Source organism: Camelina sativa, chromosome 1 (genome assembly GCF_000633955.1).
Source record: "Camelina sativa cultivar DH55 chromosome 1, Cs, whole genome shotgun sequence".
In the NCBI taxonomy this organism is placed as follows: Eukaryota; Viridiplantae; Streptophyta; class Magnoliopsida; order Brassicales; family Brassicaceae; genus Camelina; species Camelina sativa.
This window is the reverse complement of record NC_025685.1, coordinates 1,436,278-1,451,562: the sequence shown is the minus strand read 5'-3', so window position 1 is coordinate 1,451,562 and position 15,285 is coordinate 1,436,278. Positions and strand designations below refer to the sequence as shown.

General features: G+C 38.9%; 6 protein-coding genes across 8 annotated transcripts; 5 read left to right on the top strand and 1 right to left on the bottom strand.

The window, feature by feature from the left end:
- LOC104703032 (glycine-rich protein 2) lies at window positions 129-754 on the top strand. The gene has a single exon (XM_010418997.2). It carries the CDS (start codon window positions 176-178, stop codon window positions 638-640), a length of 465 nt encoding a protein of 154 aa, XP_010417299.1. The 5' UTR covers window positions 129-175; the 3' UTR covers window positions 641-754.
- LOC104702935 (protein WVD2-like 1) lies at window positions 841-3,170 on the bottom strand. Of its 3 annotated transcripts, none has more exons than XM_019244318.1 (7): window positions 2,949-3,170; window positions 2,247-2,481; window positions 2,027-2,115; window positions 1,838-1,928; window positions 1,623-1,694; window positions 1,436-1,546; window positions 841-1,347 (listed from the first exon to the last, which is right to left on the bottom strand). In XM_019244318.1, exons 2-7 carry the CDS (start codon window positions 2,475-2,477, stop codon window positions 1,081-1,083), a joined length of 861 nt encoding a protein of 286 aa, XP_019099863.1. In that variant the 5' UTR covers window positions 2,478-2,481; window positions 2,949-3,170; the 3' UTR covers window positions 841-1,080. The 3 variants fall into 3 exon arrangements, with proteins under 3 accessions (XP_019099863.1, XP_010417202.1, XP_019099861.1); XM_010418900.2 differs by having other exon boundaries at window positions 2,027-2,118; window positions 2,949-3,169; XM_019244316.1 differs by lacking the exon at window positions 2,949-3,170 and having other exon boundaries at window positions 2,027-2,118; window positions 2,247-2,489.
- LOC104702836 (uncharacterized protein At2g34160-like) lies at window positions 6,529-7,699 on the top strand. Its single transcript, XM_010418790.2, has 5 exons — window positions 6,529-6,811; window positions 6,975-7,023; window positions 7,113-7,175; window positions 7,273-7,337; window positions 7,415-7,699. Exons 1-5 carry the CDS (start codon window positions 6,656-6,658, stop codon window positions 7,556-7,558), a joined length of 477 nt encoding a protein of 158 aa, XP_010417092.1. The 5' UTR covers window positions 6,529-6,655; the 3' UTR covers window positions 7,559-7,699.
- Window positions 8,300-12,755, top strand: LOC104702507 (flowering locus K homology domain). Its single transcript, XM_010418400.2, has 7 exons — window positions 8,300-8,482; window positions 9,069-9,777; window positions 10,959-11,205; window positions 11,440-11,588; window positions 11,673-11,945; window positions 12,075-12,272; window positions 12,402-12,755. Exons 2-7 carry the CDS (start codon window positions 9,079-9,081, stop codon window positions 12,570-12,572), a joined length of 1,737 nt encoding a protein of 578 aa, XP_010416702.1. The 5' UTR covers window positions 8,300-8,482; window positions 9,069-9,078; the 3' UTR covers window positions 12,573-12,755.
- On the top strand, window positions 12,816-14,726 carry LOC104702593 (protein ACCELERATED CELL DEATH 6-like). Its single transcript, XM_010418585.2, has 4 exons — window positions 12,816-13,065; window positions 13,180-13,784; window positions 13,887-14,408; window positions 14,638-14,726. Exons 2-4 carry the CDS (start codon window positions 13,184-13,186, stop codon window positions 14,688-14,690), a joined length of 1,176 nt encoding a protein of 391 aa, XP_010416887.1. The 5' UTR covers window positions 12,816-13,065; window positions 13,180-13,183; the 3' UTR covers window positions 14,691-14,726.
- LOC104702743 (protein ACCELERATED CELL DEATH 6-like) lies at window positions 14,667-15,245 on the top strand. The gene has a single exon (XM_010418688.2). It carries the CDS (start codon window positions 14,753-14,755, stop codon window positions 15,242-15,244), a length of 492 nt encoding a protein of 163 aa, XP_010416990.1. The 5' UTR covers window positions 14,667-14,752; the 3' UTR covers window position 15,245.

Genomic DNA, 15,285 nt, shown 5'->3' with positions numbered 1-15,285 from the left:
GTCTAAACAAGTATTTTCTAATTAATCAGAAAAGGTAATACTAAAATATGCATTCAGATATTCAAATTAGAGTAAATTTAATTGATACTATTAATCACGCGGTTCTTTATAATTCGGTGAATAAATCAAGAATTCACATAGAGACAGAAACAGAAAGAAACACGAACGCCCAATAATGGATTTAAAGAAAGCATCTTTGGTTTTTTACTTTCTTATCTTTCTCCATCTGCAACGCCGCGTTGCTCATGCGATCTCTGCATCTTCAACAACTCTAGCCTCCGCTGATCCAAACCATGACAATCCCCCGGTTCAAGAAGTCGAATCGAAGCCGGAAGGTGATGTGATCTCCCGGAATTTAACGGAATTAGCCGTCGTTGTTAAGAAGGGAGGCGGAGGAGGAGGTGGAGGCGGAGGCAGAGGTGGAGGCGGCTTCAGCGGAGGAGGACGAGGTATTGGCGGAGGATCACGCGGAAATGGCGGTGGCGATCGAGTGATTCCTGGTAGAGGAGGAGGAATACGTCCGATTCCGATTTATGGCGCCGGATCGCACCACGGTGGTCATCGTTCAAGGGGCGGCCGGGAAACTGCTAGCGGTTGGTTAGGTTTATCGATTTTAGCCGGTTTGGTTTTGGTTTTCTAGAGTTTCTTTATTTGATTTTGCCGGTTTAGTTTAATTGTTTGATACCGGTTTTGCTTCCCACTGGTTTGCTACTTTGCTCTCTGGATATATCAGAAGAAGGTTGTTGTTAGGTTATGATTCTCTTCTTTACCAACTTCAATCTTACTAATCTAACAATTAATCAACAACTAGATAATACTTCGGTAAATAATCTTAGCTACTAAAATTTAAATCCAACAACACTCAAAAATATACAAATTTCAACATTAGGATTTAGGAGTTCCTTCAACAAAGTTAAAACTGAGAAAGACAAGTTACATTGTGAACCAAACATATACCGGAAATAACCGGAAAACAAAGAGTCTTTGTTTTGATTTTAAATTTTTTCTCCGGTAAGATCAAAGTTAGTTTGAGTAAAAAACACAGACCAACACAAAGCACCACCCGTTCATCATATCTTTTCAAGCCTCACAAGCTTCTTCAGCGCACTCGTTCACTGGTTTCAATCCAACTTTGCCTTTGCCAGATCTGAATCGAGGGCTTTCGTGGGCAGCATCGGCGTTCATGCTCTTGTGATCGTCTTTGTTCTGAACTGTTCCGGTGCTGTGTCGGTTCCGGTTAGAGACTGTCTTCAGAACCTCTTCACGGGAAGATGAGGTGATTGCGTCGCTGAAGCTTTTTCTCCGAGAAAGGATCAGTTTTGGCGACTTGGGACGCGTCAGAGGTTGCTAGAAAGAAACATAACATAAGTTATATACAAGAACAATGCTAGTGACTCTGAAGAAAAAGAGAGTTTTATTATAGTTCGAAACATACCTTCTTGAGCTCAGGTTTTGCAGGAGGCGCTTCGTAGTAGAAGTTGGGGACGGGTTTAGCCTTGAACTTTAGATTCTTTCTAAGCTGTTTCAGTGCCGCTTCTTGTTCTTCCTGCAAACCGTTAAGATCAGTGAAGCTTCACAACCAGTAAAAACAAAACTGCATCTACCAGAAATGTGTACATTACCTTTTGCCTTTGTTCAAGCTCATTCCTTGCGGCTTCAAGCGCTTGGTTTTTCTCCTCGAGCTTTTGGTAATACTAAACCACACAGACCAAACCAAAGAAATTCAATCAGTAAACAGAACAGAGTGGAAGGAATACTAATTGAGAGTGCCCATTTTAGGGCTTATTTGATCTAAAACTGAGTTGAGGGAGCAGAAAGGTTGAATATTTTTACTAACCTCCTTGCGCTTCTCAGCACGTTGAGCACTTCTAAACGTTGGAGCACTTCCATAAGTCACTGACTTACCCATCCTCATTGAAGTTGCCACACTTAGTAAATATCATTAAGGTAACGTTATCGTGGTTTTCTTAAGCATCGGATACATACATAAGTAATATTAAATGATATAAAAGTAGGTAAAGGATACGAAGAAGCGATGGAGCAATTGTCATCATCATCGATATGCTTCTTCATCTCGGGTTGCAATGGCTTCCTCACCGCGAGAAGAGAAGCATCCTGCTGCAAAAAACATAAAGAAATAGGAAATTTTTTCGCTTTAGGCCTCGATCATTTACACATCTCCTAGTCCTATCATCTACAATGCATTTATAATTCCAAGTTTTTTCAAAACCGATGTTATATATTACCTTTGAAACTTTTGCATTTCCAGTACGGGTTTTAGGCGATTTTTGAGCTACAATTCTCTCAGCAGATGCGACAATAGGTGAATTTTCAGAAAGAGACTTCTCCTCTGTGCATTCTTTGACTTCAAATTCCTCCTCAGGCTCTTCTGCAGCTATCTTAGGAGCAACATGAACTCTAGCGCTTAAAACGTCAGCGTTTCTGTCCATAAGCACCTCAACAACTTCTCTTCCCATTCCACTGCACATATCAACCACCAATGATTCAATTCAATTTGTAAGATCTCAGGTTTTTTCTACACCTTCAACTTTCTCTCTCTCTCTCTCTAGTCTCTACCCTAGCAACAACAAAATCTCATCTTTATTATGAAGTTTGCAACTTTTTTTTTTTTTAATATAATCTGACATTGCAAAGTTAGATTGTAATTAACAGAGATTGGTTCAAAGTTATGACATTGCGGAAACTGTAGAGAGAAAGTCATAGGAAGAAGAATTCAAAAGTAAAACCAACACGCATAGACAACAACCCAGATGAAGAAAGAGTCAAAATTTCAAAAAAATGTAAAATTTGAAAAACCTAGATGGGAAATAATGAGGGGAAAGCAACAGATAAAACAAGAATTTGAGGAAGAAGAGTGTACCCAAAAACAGAAGATAAAATTGATTCGAAAAAAAAATGCAAAAATAAAAGTGTTTGTATCAACTTACACAAATCTTGTAGGAGGAGGATTAGAGGAAGAAGGATTCTTGTGCACCACCACCTCTGTCTCCCTCTCTCCGATGGCCCGTGAGAATTCTTTGCAGACAAAATAGAAATGAATGTCTTTTTTATCCACAACAAAGTTCTCTCTCTCTCTCTCAAGAAAAAATAAATGGATTTTTTTTTTCCTTTTGTTTTTCTTTGAGGGCGGTGACTATTTTGGATTTGTGTTTGATTCGTTTAAGCTGTTGAGTATTTATTGGGACTTAATTATCATTTTTTCGAATATATTTTTGGGCAAACGTCATTTTTTTCAAATCTAATAATTTTTTTTTCTTCTTAAAAAAGAAACAGTTTACTTTAATTTTTGGAATTTCTTGGCGCTTTTACCGCATGCTTCTTCAAAAACAAAAATAGATACACCCTAAAGATGTAAACATTGAAAACGTACGACTTCGTAGGAAATGTAAATCTTGTTTGATTTTATAAAATGTGGCTATTAGTTTTTGAGTTAAATTTATTTTCTTAAAAAATAACGGTAATCATTTGTTAAGCAGTGGAAGTAGTAGTATCTTATAAGGAAATTAAAACTCATAAATAATCATGGCGGATTTTAAAGTCACAAGACGGATGCCAATGTGACCATTACCTTTTCATTTAATAAAAACCATAAATACCAATGTGACTTGTTGTTGTAGTAACTTATTTAATAACGCACCTCTCCACTAACGTGATACCAGTAATAGAAATGCTTCATACCTTTTTCGAGTTCAAACCTCAAGAGTAATATTTGTACTTTCCCTCGCTACTTTGTTTAAATTTTTTGCAGCTTTGTTAAGTTATAATTATATTATAAGCTTATGAACGCCTAGACTAGAGTCATAGTGATGTGACTCCGGACTACGGACGTGAACCACGGACGTACGGACGGAGCAAACCCAGCGGAACGATTCGGAAGTACGACTCGGTTGGGCCGTGAACGAATGGAATCGGCGGATGGAGCGATGTACGGAAGGAAACGGCACCAAGGAACGACAAGAACGGATGGAGAGAGATTCGCGAGGAGATGCTCGACTCGTTTGGCTCTCGGATAGATGGGGATAGACGTGGAATGAGATAGCGACACACAAGGGATGGATCTCCTTGCGATACAGCCAAACTAGTAGCTAACGAACCCGGTTCGTGCAACTTCTAGGGTTTCGTTTCAATCACTGAAAACGAGAGAGAAAGATAACTTCTTGTTCTTTATTCTTGATAGTCTACCTTTACATGATAAGGTCTAGGCCCTTTATATAGGGTGGCTTATATAAGGGGACTCTCAAAACCCTAAACACGTGAGTAAAACTAAAACGCAGCGTCCAGGAAATAGTTTTAAAAGACAACGGTCATAAGCGAAATTAAACTAAGGATAGAATGGACATGTGGCCGAAGTGGTCCTTGGTCATGGCCATGCACTAGGGATCATAGCCTCATTAAAACCCCCTTGGTAAATCCATTGGGAAAAACCCAAGGTGGGAAAAAGAGTACTAATTCCCCTAATGACTTGGAGGTCTTCACCCTTGGGTGATGGTGAAGACCATTAGAAGAGCCTCGGTCGGCTGTCCGTTGGGTCCGTGATCAAGCGTCTCTTGTTCTTGAACGAAAGCTTGGGCAAAAGTGAGGCACTTCTTCCTTGCGGTCCTAGCTGCGGTCCGGCTCCTTGTTGTAGCTCCGGGCATCAGGTTCGATGCTTGGGTTGAGGGCCGTCTAGTTCCGGACGCAGTCGCATCCTTGGTTCCTTGCGCGCTCCAGTCCTCGTCCGTGTCCGTATGCTGGCCATTGTCCCGGGTTCCATCACATAGTCTCGTAGAAGACCCCATGTCGCAAACAAATTTACTAAGATAACATTCGTTTGTGTGCCTTTTTCATTGTTAAAACGTCAAAACTCTAATAATCACACACACATTGTTTTTTCAAACTAAATAACACAACAAACTTACAAAATACTATACAATTTTGTCAACACACAAGGAATTTAGTAATAGTTATTTCTAAAAAGTCAAAACATTCTTTAAATTCAAAAATTAATAAGTATTGGGATATGAAAAACCGGAGATCGACCGAGATCGACGGTCGAGATGACAAACCCAATAATATGTAAATTATGAAGATCGAGAAGAATCTAGAATATATAGTTTAGGAATATTTACATTTATTTAAATATATTATTTACATTTACATTATCTTAGTTTAGGAAATCTCTTATATATATAAGAGAACATAAGTTGTAATATTATAATTATAAGAGTCTAATACAATTCTTCCTTTAATATTTTATGTATCTATTATGATATCAGAGCAGTCGATCCTATAGATCTCTATTTCTTTAAGTTAGGATTTTGTTTGCTTCCGTTCCTATTTCTCTTTTATTTGATTTTTTATCAATAAAAAAAAAACTTTCAGTTTCGTCTCTCTAAAAGAGAGGCTCTCTTTTCTTGACCTACCTCCATCGTTTTACTTTAACGTTGTATACTTCTACTTGCAATTTCAGTATTTTTATTACTTTGAAAAAGAAAAAAAAAAAGAGGAAGCTAAACTAGAAATACATTAATGTAAAAAAAAATAAAAAAGTGAAAAATACATTAATTGCTAGGCTAGAAACATCCGATTCCGACAGAACACAATAAACACCTTTGATGTTTAATTTGAAATTTAGAACAAAACACATACAGATTTGAATAAAACGTACAAGGACGGACCCACGTCTGCAACTGGAACAAACATAGGACCCACGTCGCAACTCAAACATCAGAGCAAATCTTCGTTCTTCCTTTTGGCGGCAAAATTCTTTAACCAGGAAAAAGCCAAATCGGTCGGTTGGTCCAACAAATTTAACAATTGGTCCCCAGAATCAAAGATATTATTATTATTATTTGCCTACCAAAATCATTCAACGAAATGGGTTGATATTTGAAACTATTAATATACACAAGGGGAGAGATAACAAAATATTATAGTATATGATTTGAATTTGATGATAGCCCGTACCCGTATCTGTATTATAGTATCAAATTAAGAAACTGACCCTTTTGAAATAAAGTGAATCACCATTTAAAATAATAATAATAGACTTTATCGTCGCCCAAGGTCTATTCTTCAACATTGACATTATTATCTAATTAAAGCCGTTCATTTAAAAAAATCTCTCTATTTATTCGATTCATAACGCATATTAAATGATTACTATATCAACATTTATATTATCCATCAAATTGTAAAAGTCAGTATCTTTTATAGGTACATATTATGATTTCGCAAAAACACAATAAATTGAGGTCCCGAATATATTGATTAATAGTAAAATAGATATTAATTGAAACTAAGGCCCTATAAGCTACCTCAGGCCCAATTAGATTGATAAAAGACGCACAAACATCGGGGGTAATCTGGTCATTTACAATACTCGAAGCGAGGTGAACCAGTCCGTTATTCGCTCTCTTACTCGGTCAACAAACCGCTTGAAGACGAACACGTGTCGCGCTTTCGTTGGCTTTACGACTGCTATATAAATGCCGTTAAGCCTCACAACGGTTCTCTGATTTACCCGAGAACAAAACAACACCAATCCCAGAAACGATCACACAACGTTTCACGCGAGAGATCAGATAGAGAGAGAGAGAGAGATACAGAGAAGTTAGCGAAGAGGATTTTGAAAGAAGAGAGTGATCGATCGAAGATGGCGATGGAAGTAGCAACACCGGCTCCGGCACCTATCCCATCAGAGAGGAACATCGTTTTAACTCCGGCCACAACTGTTGAATCTCACAAGAAGAACAGGATCCAGGTCTCCAACACCAAGAAGCCTCTCTTCTTCTACGTTAACCTCGCCAAGGTAATCATCGTAACCCTAACTTCTCCATCAGATCTATACTTTTCAAGATCAGATCCGTATTGATCCTGAATCGATCTTTAACGATTGGATCTAGATCGCAGAATCCGCTATTTATGTGATTAGCATTGCGTTTGATTTTTTTTTTCTCCGTCGTATGTTACAGAGGTACATTCAGCAATACAACGAGGTTGAGCTTTCTGCACTTGGAATGGGTAAAAGACTCTTACTGTAACCTAATCTTTGTATATGATATGTGTGTTCAGATCGGTTGGATTATGATCTTATCTTTTCGTGTATATAGCAATCACCACTGTGGTAACAATTTCTGAGATTTTGAAGAACAATGGAATGGCTACAGAGAAGAGTGAGTTAAAACTCTCTTTCTTGCCATCAATCATTGTGTAAACCGTTATCTTTCGTTTTAATTCAAGAATCTGTTTTTGTATTCTGTTAAACAACAGAGGTGTTAACATCCACTGTGGAAATGAAAGATGAGACCAAAGGAAGGATGGTTCAGAAGGCCAAGGCAAGTGCTATTTTATAATGATATATGAGCTTTTATTAATTGCGATCCATATACTCACTTCTGTATATGTGTTGCAGATTGAGATAGTGTTGGGCAAATCAGACAAGTTTGACTCATTGGTGCCACCAGTGACCAACGGTAAAACCCCGGAGGAGATAGCTAATGCAGAGACGCAGGCGGATGAGAAAGCGCAAGAAGTTGCCGCCGCCACTGAGGTCTAATATGGAAGCGGTTGTGAGGGATACCACAGAAGAAGGAAACGATTTCTCTTATACACTATTTTTTGCTGCTTTTGTTTCTTGTGTGACATATCGAACATAATACTCTAGTTATGAATGATAGTAATTGTTTGTTTAGCAAGATATAGTAATCTTCACTCTCTGTTTCCGTTTAGCATCTTGAACAATATGCATATCAATATGTTACTATGATTTTTTTCCCAACTTCCGAAATTACATATTTTCCATACAATTTTTGCAGAAATAGCACAAAATGAAAAATTCAATTGAGGAAAACTAAATACATGCGAAGCAGTAAACACCAACACGTGTGGCAATAAAGAAATTAATTCTAGTTATTAACAGTTAAACTCTTAAATACGATTAAATTAAAATCTTCAATGAAGTGACCACCTCCTAATTAATAAATGTTACAGCTGGTTAAGGGGAGATTATATGTAAAGATTTATTAATAATTATCAAGCCAAATGAGGTTAGTTCAATTAAATGATGAAGGAAAAAAATTTCTTTATAACGAAAAAGGCGAAACAATGATATATTAAAAAAAAATTAAACCGATATAAATTGGACCAATACAAAATTTAAATACAGTACACTAATACAAAATTTAAATAAATAAAAACTTATTTATAAACATACGCAAGGCCCATACAAATTGGACTTACTACAATATAAATGCGGCCTAACTTGTGTCGCGAACCGTTTATAAAACGAGAAGCTGATAAAAATAGAAGGACTAAAGTGGAATTAATAAAAGTAAAGTGCAGTAGTTCTCGATCTCAACTTTAAGATAATATCCACCCGCCTCCATTGTTACCGGAATCTCTCTCTTTCTCCGCCGAACCCCCTTCGAATCGAGTGTTCGTTAATCTCTCTACTAGCGTTTGAAGGTTCCATCGGTACCACGTAAGTTCGCTATGTTTACTTTAAACCTAATTTCAAGCTTTTAGGCTATGCTTTTTAATTGCCAATTCTAGGGTTCCTCGCCGAGTTTGTATATATTTGCTCTGTTAATCTAGGGTTTCTATTAACTTGTTGTAGTCGGGCCATCAAAAATTTCGAGTTTCCGAAATACTCCGGTCGAAATTTAGAGGGTTCCGTTTGTATCTGTGCGTTGCTCTCGTTTGTGCTAAAAGTAATCTTGTTTAGTCCTATGAACTTTATTGGGTTTAGTTGTATCTTGTATTATGATATACTCACTCTAGTTTCTTCAACTCCTTGATTCTTGCTATTGCAAAATAAGCTTAGCTTAAGTTGACACCTTTTATATGAAGCTGATAGTAGATGTATTATACTTACTATGTTAACTTTTTGAATTAGCATGTTCTTGGCGAAGCTGGTGATGCATTGTTTTAAATTCTGGCCGTATTTTTCTTCCCAACACTTGCTTAGTAGTTTGTCTACGTTTAGGAGGAAGTGAAATCTCTCCAGTGAACTTTTATTGTTTGTATATGTCTACCATGACTTATGTGTATGTTTGTTTTTATTTCAGAGCTACAGTCATGGCTGAAGCTGAAGATCAGCAAAATTTTATTGCACATAATGGAGATCAGGTACCAGATGAAGGGTTAGACGAGGTGCATAATGGGATTCCTTACCAAGTTCATGATGAGACACTTGATCACCAACAATACCAGGTTCAAGATCCGACTCTTGATCCTCCACCGTACGTGGTACAAGATCAGACTCTTGAACCCCAGCAGTACGAGGTTCAAGATCAGTTAGAGTTTCAAGGATACCATGTGCAGGACCTGGCTCATGAAGAAGTCCAAGATCAGCCGCAAGATGACCTACAATACCAGCCACAAGATCAGCCGCAGGATGACCTACAATACCAGCCACAAGATCAGGAGCAGTATCAGTTGCAAGACGAGGCTCATGATCATGCCCAGTATCAGGTGGAAGGTGTGGCACAAGATCACGATGGTAATGATGTGCAAGATAAAGTAGAAGATGAAGAAGGAATCCCTGAGCATCTTGAGCCTCTACAGCAATCAGAGCCTGATGAAGGGGCAACAGTTGGAGGTGAGGAGAAGAGGTGGCCGGGATGGCCCGGAGAGACGGTGTTCCGCATGCTGGTTCCTGCACAGAAAGTGGGTAGCATCATTGGTCGCAAAGGTGATGTCATTAAGAAAATAGTTGAAGAGACAAGGGCTCGAATAAAGATTCTTGATGGTCCTCCAGGCACAACCGAAAGAGCTGTGAGTCTCTAATCCTTTACTCCTTGCCTTTACATTTCATGCTATATTGAGTTGCAGCTATTAGTCAAATAATGCTCTTGAACCAAAACTAAAATAAATCCTAATGACAAGAAAACTAATATAGTAGAATATCTACATTTTTTGGCTATATAAGTCACTGATCTAAAGTTTTCAGGCTCTAGCTTTTGTTAAAAATGTATAAGGCCATTAACTTTTAGGTTAAAGTCAACCCTTTTGCATATTCTCCCCTTGACCTCAATAAATATATAAGTAAACAGATAGGAAACTGCACAGCCCATCAACTCAAAGAAGTTATGACCAATTCATGTCGGAAAGTGTTCTAGTTTGAGCTGAGTGATATGATCCTGAGCTGCTAAAAAAGTGTTGAAGAATATAGTGCACCAAGCGAAACCACCTTAGTTAGTAAATTAAGCTTATGTCGCGTGTAGTAACCAGCAGGCCTGCTTATCTCCTTCAAGTGAAAGGAGGAAGTTAATCGACGAAGTTGATAAGATGTGAGTAGGGTTCCCCTTTATTGCTGTGACCACCATGAATCTGTGCAGGTTTTATCTTGCAAGTTTTATGGCAACATTTCAATCATCGGTAAGGTCTCAAATACGAAGAACCAAAGCCAGATGGCAAGGATTCAGCCTTGAGCACTACAAAGTGCTGATAAGTTTATCGAATAGGCAAGATTCTTCTTGTATAAACCTCAGTGCTATGAAGCTCTGCATTCTTTCTGGTAACTTCAGTACCTGGATGATTGATGTCTTGTTGCAGACTTTCTGCAGCATGCAAGGACCTGCTTAACCGGATGTAACAATATGTGGACGATGAGTTATGGTTTAGGCAACAATTAAGTAAAGAGAAATTTTAAGATTGCATGAAAAAGGGTCTAGGAAGAGCTTTTTTTTTAAGTCTAGTAGATTGGTAATGGCTGCTATTGCATCTTAAAAAGGCGATAACCTAATCACCATGGGTAAAAACTTTAAAAGTTCATAACAGGAAATAAACATCTAACTGGTCAAAGTGCATTTAAGTCGGTACATCTTTGGGATTTTTTTTAAGATTTGAGAATATGGCACCAAAAGTAATAATTGGTATAGAAACTAAGATCGCTGCTTGTGAAATGTTTTAGTTCTTTTGGTAATGTTGTCTACTTGTTTCCTCTTTGTTGGCAGGTTATGGTTTCTGGTAAAGAAGAGCCCGAATCATCTCTACCACCTTCGATGGATGGCCTTCTTAGAGTCCACATGCGGATAGTTGATGGTTTGGATGGTGAAGCTTCTCAGGCCCCTCCGGCTTCAAAGGTGTCAACAAGATTACTAGTCCCAGCATCTCAGGCTGGAAGTTTGATTGGAAAACAGGGAGCAACAGTTAAAGCTATTCAAGAAGCATCCGGTTGTATAGTCCGAGTTCTTGGATCAGGTTCCTTCTCTTCACGATTTACATGCTGAAAAAATTCTCTCTTGCTTTGTGTTTTTTGGTTTCGTTTACGCTATGGACTATTCCTTATTTTTCCCTTATATGTAGAGATAAAGGCAACTGGTAATTTTATATTGTATCTTCAGAATAATTTCAACTTTTTGTTTTGGTGTGTGTTTCATTTATTCCTCATCCATTGGTTTTCTAACTGAAATTTATTATGGCGGATTTGTGTAGAGGATTTGCCTGTTTTTGCTCTTCAAGACGATAGGGTTGTTGAAGTTGCTGGGGAACCAACCAGTGTTCATAAAGCCTTGGAACTGATTGCATCACATCTCAGAAAGTTCTTGGTTGATCGTAGCATCATCCCATTCTTTGAAAATCAGGTTATCTTTTGTTCCGTTGGATCATTGGCAATTTTTCTCATTTGTCTCTATAAACTCGTCTCTCAACTCTGCTTTTTTAAACAGATGCAAAAGCCAACTCGCCAAATGGATCATATGCCACCACCACACCAGGCATGGGGTCCTTCTCAAGGTCACCCCCCAAGTGGTGGCGGAGGAGGCTATGGTCACAACCCACCTCCATACATGCAACCACCTCCTAGACATGATAGTTACTATCCTCCTCCTGAGATGCGTCAACCTCCAATGGAGAAACAGCCGCACCAAGGTATATCTGCATATGGGAGAGAGCCTTCTATGAATGTGCACGTATCGTCGGCCCCACCTATGGTCGCTCAGGTATTCATCCAATCGCTGTAATTGGTGAAGTTGATTTCTTAGAAGTTAACTGTTCAATCTTCTGCAATGTATGTATGTAAGTAAATCATATGAAATCTGACGGGTGTGGGGATTTGTTTGTTTTTACAGCAAATTACACAGCAAATGCAGATTCCACTGTCTTACGCAGATGCTGTAATTGGGACATCAGGTTCAAACATAAGCTACACTAGGCGTCTTAGTGGAGCAACAGTAACCATTCAGGAAACCAGGGGAGTACCTGGTGAAATGACCGTTGAGGTTAGCGGAACTGGCTCACAAGTCCAAACTGCTATGCAGCTTATTCAGGTACCCATAGATTCTCACACCAGATTTCTTAACCATAGTCACCTTTAAAACCTCTTATCTTGCAAAAAGGAGACAGAAGCTGGTGTTTTTTGACGATGAAATCTGACTGTCGAATGTGGTTTATGACAGAACTTCATGGCTGAAGCTGGAGCGCCGGCACCAGCACAGCCTCAAACCGTAGCACCAGAGCAGCAAGGCTACAACCCATACGCAACACATGGCTCAGTCTACGCAGCGGCTCCAACAAACCCGCCTGGAGGATACGCTACGGATTACAGCTCAGGAGGCTACGGTTACTGATGAAAGATTTTTAAGTTTCTTTAGGATGTTTTTACTACTTGCAAGCAAAAGAGTGAGAACGCTAGATGCCTAATCGAGTATATGTTGTTATTAGCGAGCACTCGGGGTTCTTGAATCAATCAATCCATATTGTCTTTATAAATTTTAACTACTAAGCTGTCTTTGGTCAAACGTTTTCATTAATCACTACCTCATTCATAAATCTCTCTTTTTTTTTAAAGGAAATGTTTCTCTTAAAAGAGAGTTCTATCATCTTAATTGCATTTTCATATGATGTTAGAGGTAATATCATTTGATATGAAACGATATCAAGGATGAGAAAAATAAAAACTGAGGTTCACAAACGTGGACGTAGGGGCGAAGTCAACTAACCCAAACAGATATGAAACGACTTCTACTAAACCAAACAATACCAGAAGACTTGTGGATATGGCAGAAGTCTGAATCTGCTCCTCCTTTCTCTCCTAGAAATCCTCTTCACTTGTAGATTTTGGTAAGTTTATTTGAATCAAGATTCTACATAACTTTCGTGTAACATTCTATGGTCACTAGATAAGATATTCAGATATATATTCTTGATACTTTTACGTACTGTGTTTGGTTGCAGAAGCATGGACTGGATATTGATTAATGCTGCAGCGAAAGGGGACATCCATCTCCTTAATGCTGCAATATTTAACCAATCACAAGTCGAAAAGAGAACGCCACAGAACAACAACGTTCTTCATATTGCAGCTAAGCATCAGAGGTTGGCTTTCGCGGCAGCCATACTTAAACTCTTCCCATCACTCCTCCTTACAGAAAATAACAATGGAGACACACCTCTACACGTGGCAGCTAGTGTCGGTTCCTTTGAAGTTTCGAAACTTCTTGTCAACTCAGCCAATCAAGTAACTTCAGATGTCGAAAGCAATGGAGTAACCGACACACGGAAGCAGCTATTGAGGAGTACTAACAAGCAAAACGATACAGCCTTAAATGTTGCATTGAAGAAGGGACATATCGATGTTGCTAAGTTCTTTGTCGAAGAAGACACAAGATTTCTATGTATGGCCAATAGCAACATAGTATCTCCTTTGTACTTGGCTATTGAAAGAGGGCTTTTCGACTTTGCTGATCATATTTTGGAAGTATCTCATTTGGTCTCCTGTAAAGGTCCTAAAGGCATGAATGCCTTGCACGCTGCTGTGGACTCCGACAGTGTCAGAACTGGTAATATTCAACTTGGTAATGAGTGGATTGGTCATACTATATATATCTTAAGTTGCAACTCACTTTTCAATTTTGGATTCCTAAATTTTTAGTTTTGGTTAGGTTTCTTGAGAAAATTGATGGAGAAAAGACCAGAAATGATCAAAGCAGTTGATGTTATCGGATGGACATCTCTTCGTTATTCGGTATGGCTAGGAAAAACCGAAATAACTCGACTTTTGCTTCAACAAGATAGCTCAGCTGCTTATATATCTGATAAGGAAGGACAATGTCCGCTTCATCTTGCGGCGTCTACTGGTCAAATTGATGCATATAAAGAGCTTGTTCGCACCTGCCCTTACGTTTGGGAACTAGTTGATTGTAAAGGCAGAACATCTCTTCACTCTGCAGTCATATCAGGACAAAGAGGAATCGTTCACTGTATCCTAGAGAAGATGCCTGAGATTTCACTTCATCTGTTGAACGAAAGCGATGTAGATGGAAACACACCTCTCCATCTATCGGTTATTTACAGATGCTACTCCATATTGCTGCTTCTCTTACGTAACAAGCGGGTAGATAAATATGTTATGAACCGTAATCACTTCACAGCTGCAGAACTCTTTTTACTCTCACAAGCAAGAGGTACATAGATCAAGGTTTGGTTTGTTCATAGTCCATAAAAAAAGAATCCTCCTAATTGATGTATGAACATAGAGTCTAGTTACGTCTGTCTCTGTTAGGAGTTGCGCCCGAAACAAAGCTGAAATAGTAACTCACCGCAACACTAGCTGAATAATGAAGATGCTCACAGATTTTTAAGGATTGGTTTTTTCTACTCTTAACAGATGTGTCTTAATTATGGTGTTTCCAGATAAGTTTCACTGCAAAGATACTACAAACAACCGTCTCAGCAACAGAACATAGAGACAAAGAAGAAGCAAGAGAAGGCAGATCGTGAAGTAAGCAGTGCAGAAAATGATGGTGCAATGTATGAGGTTCATCTTCTAGTCGCAGTTCTTGTTGCAACCGTAGCGTTTGCTGCAGCATTCCAGTTACCTGGCGGTTACAAACATGATGGTACACCTGTACTGATGGACGAACCAGGTTTCAAATGTTTCTTGGTATTCGACACAATCGCCTTCTGCTTCTCTGTCACCACAGTCTATTTCTTGTTCTACGCTTCGAGAGACGGGTTTCGTGCCCGCTCTCGATTCCTCTACATGTCTGCTCTGTTAATGGTTGTGTCGCTAATCGCCATGGCGTCTGCCTTCGTATCAGGAATGTATCTGATTTTGTCCAAATCGAGAGGATTAGCCATCATACCTTTCTTAGTAGCTGGCTTCTTCATCTTGCATGGTTTCATTTACTGGTTTCTTGATCCACGAGGCAGCTACGTTCTTGGCCTCGAACGACCTCGCCGATTTTTTAGGAAGCTAGCCTATGGGAATTCAGTGTTTCATAGTTTGGTAAATAAATGAGTTTGTGTGTGTGTGTTGGGGGGGGGGGGGGGGGGGGGGGG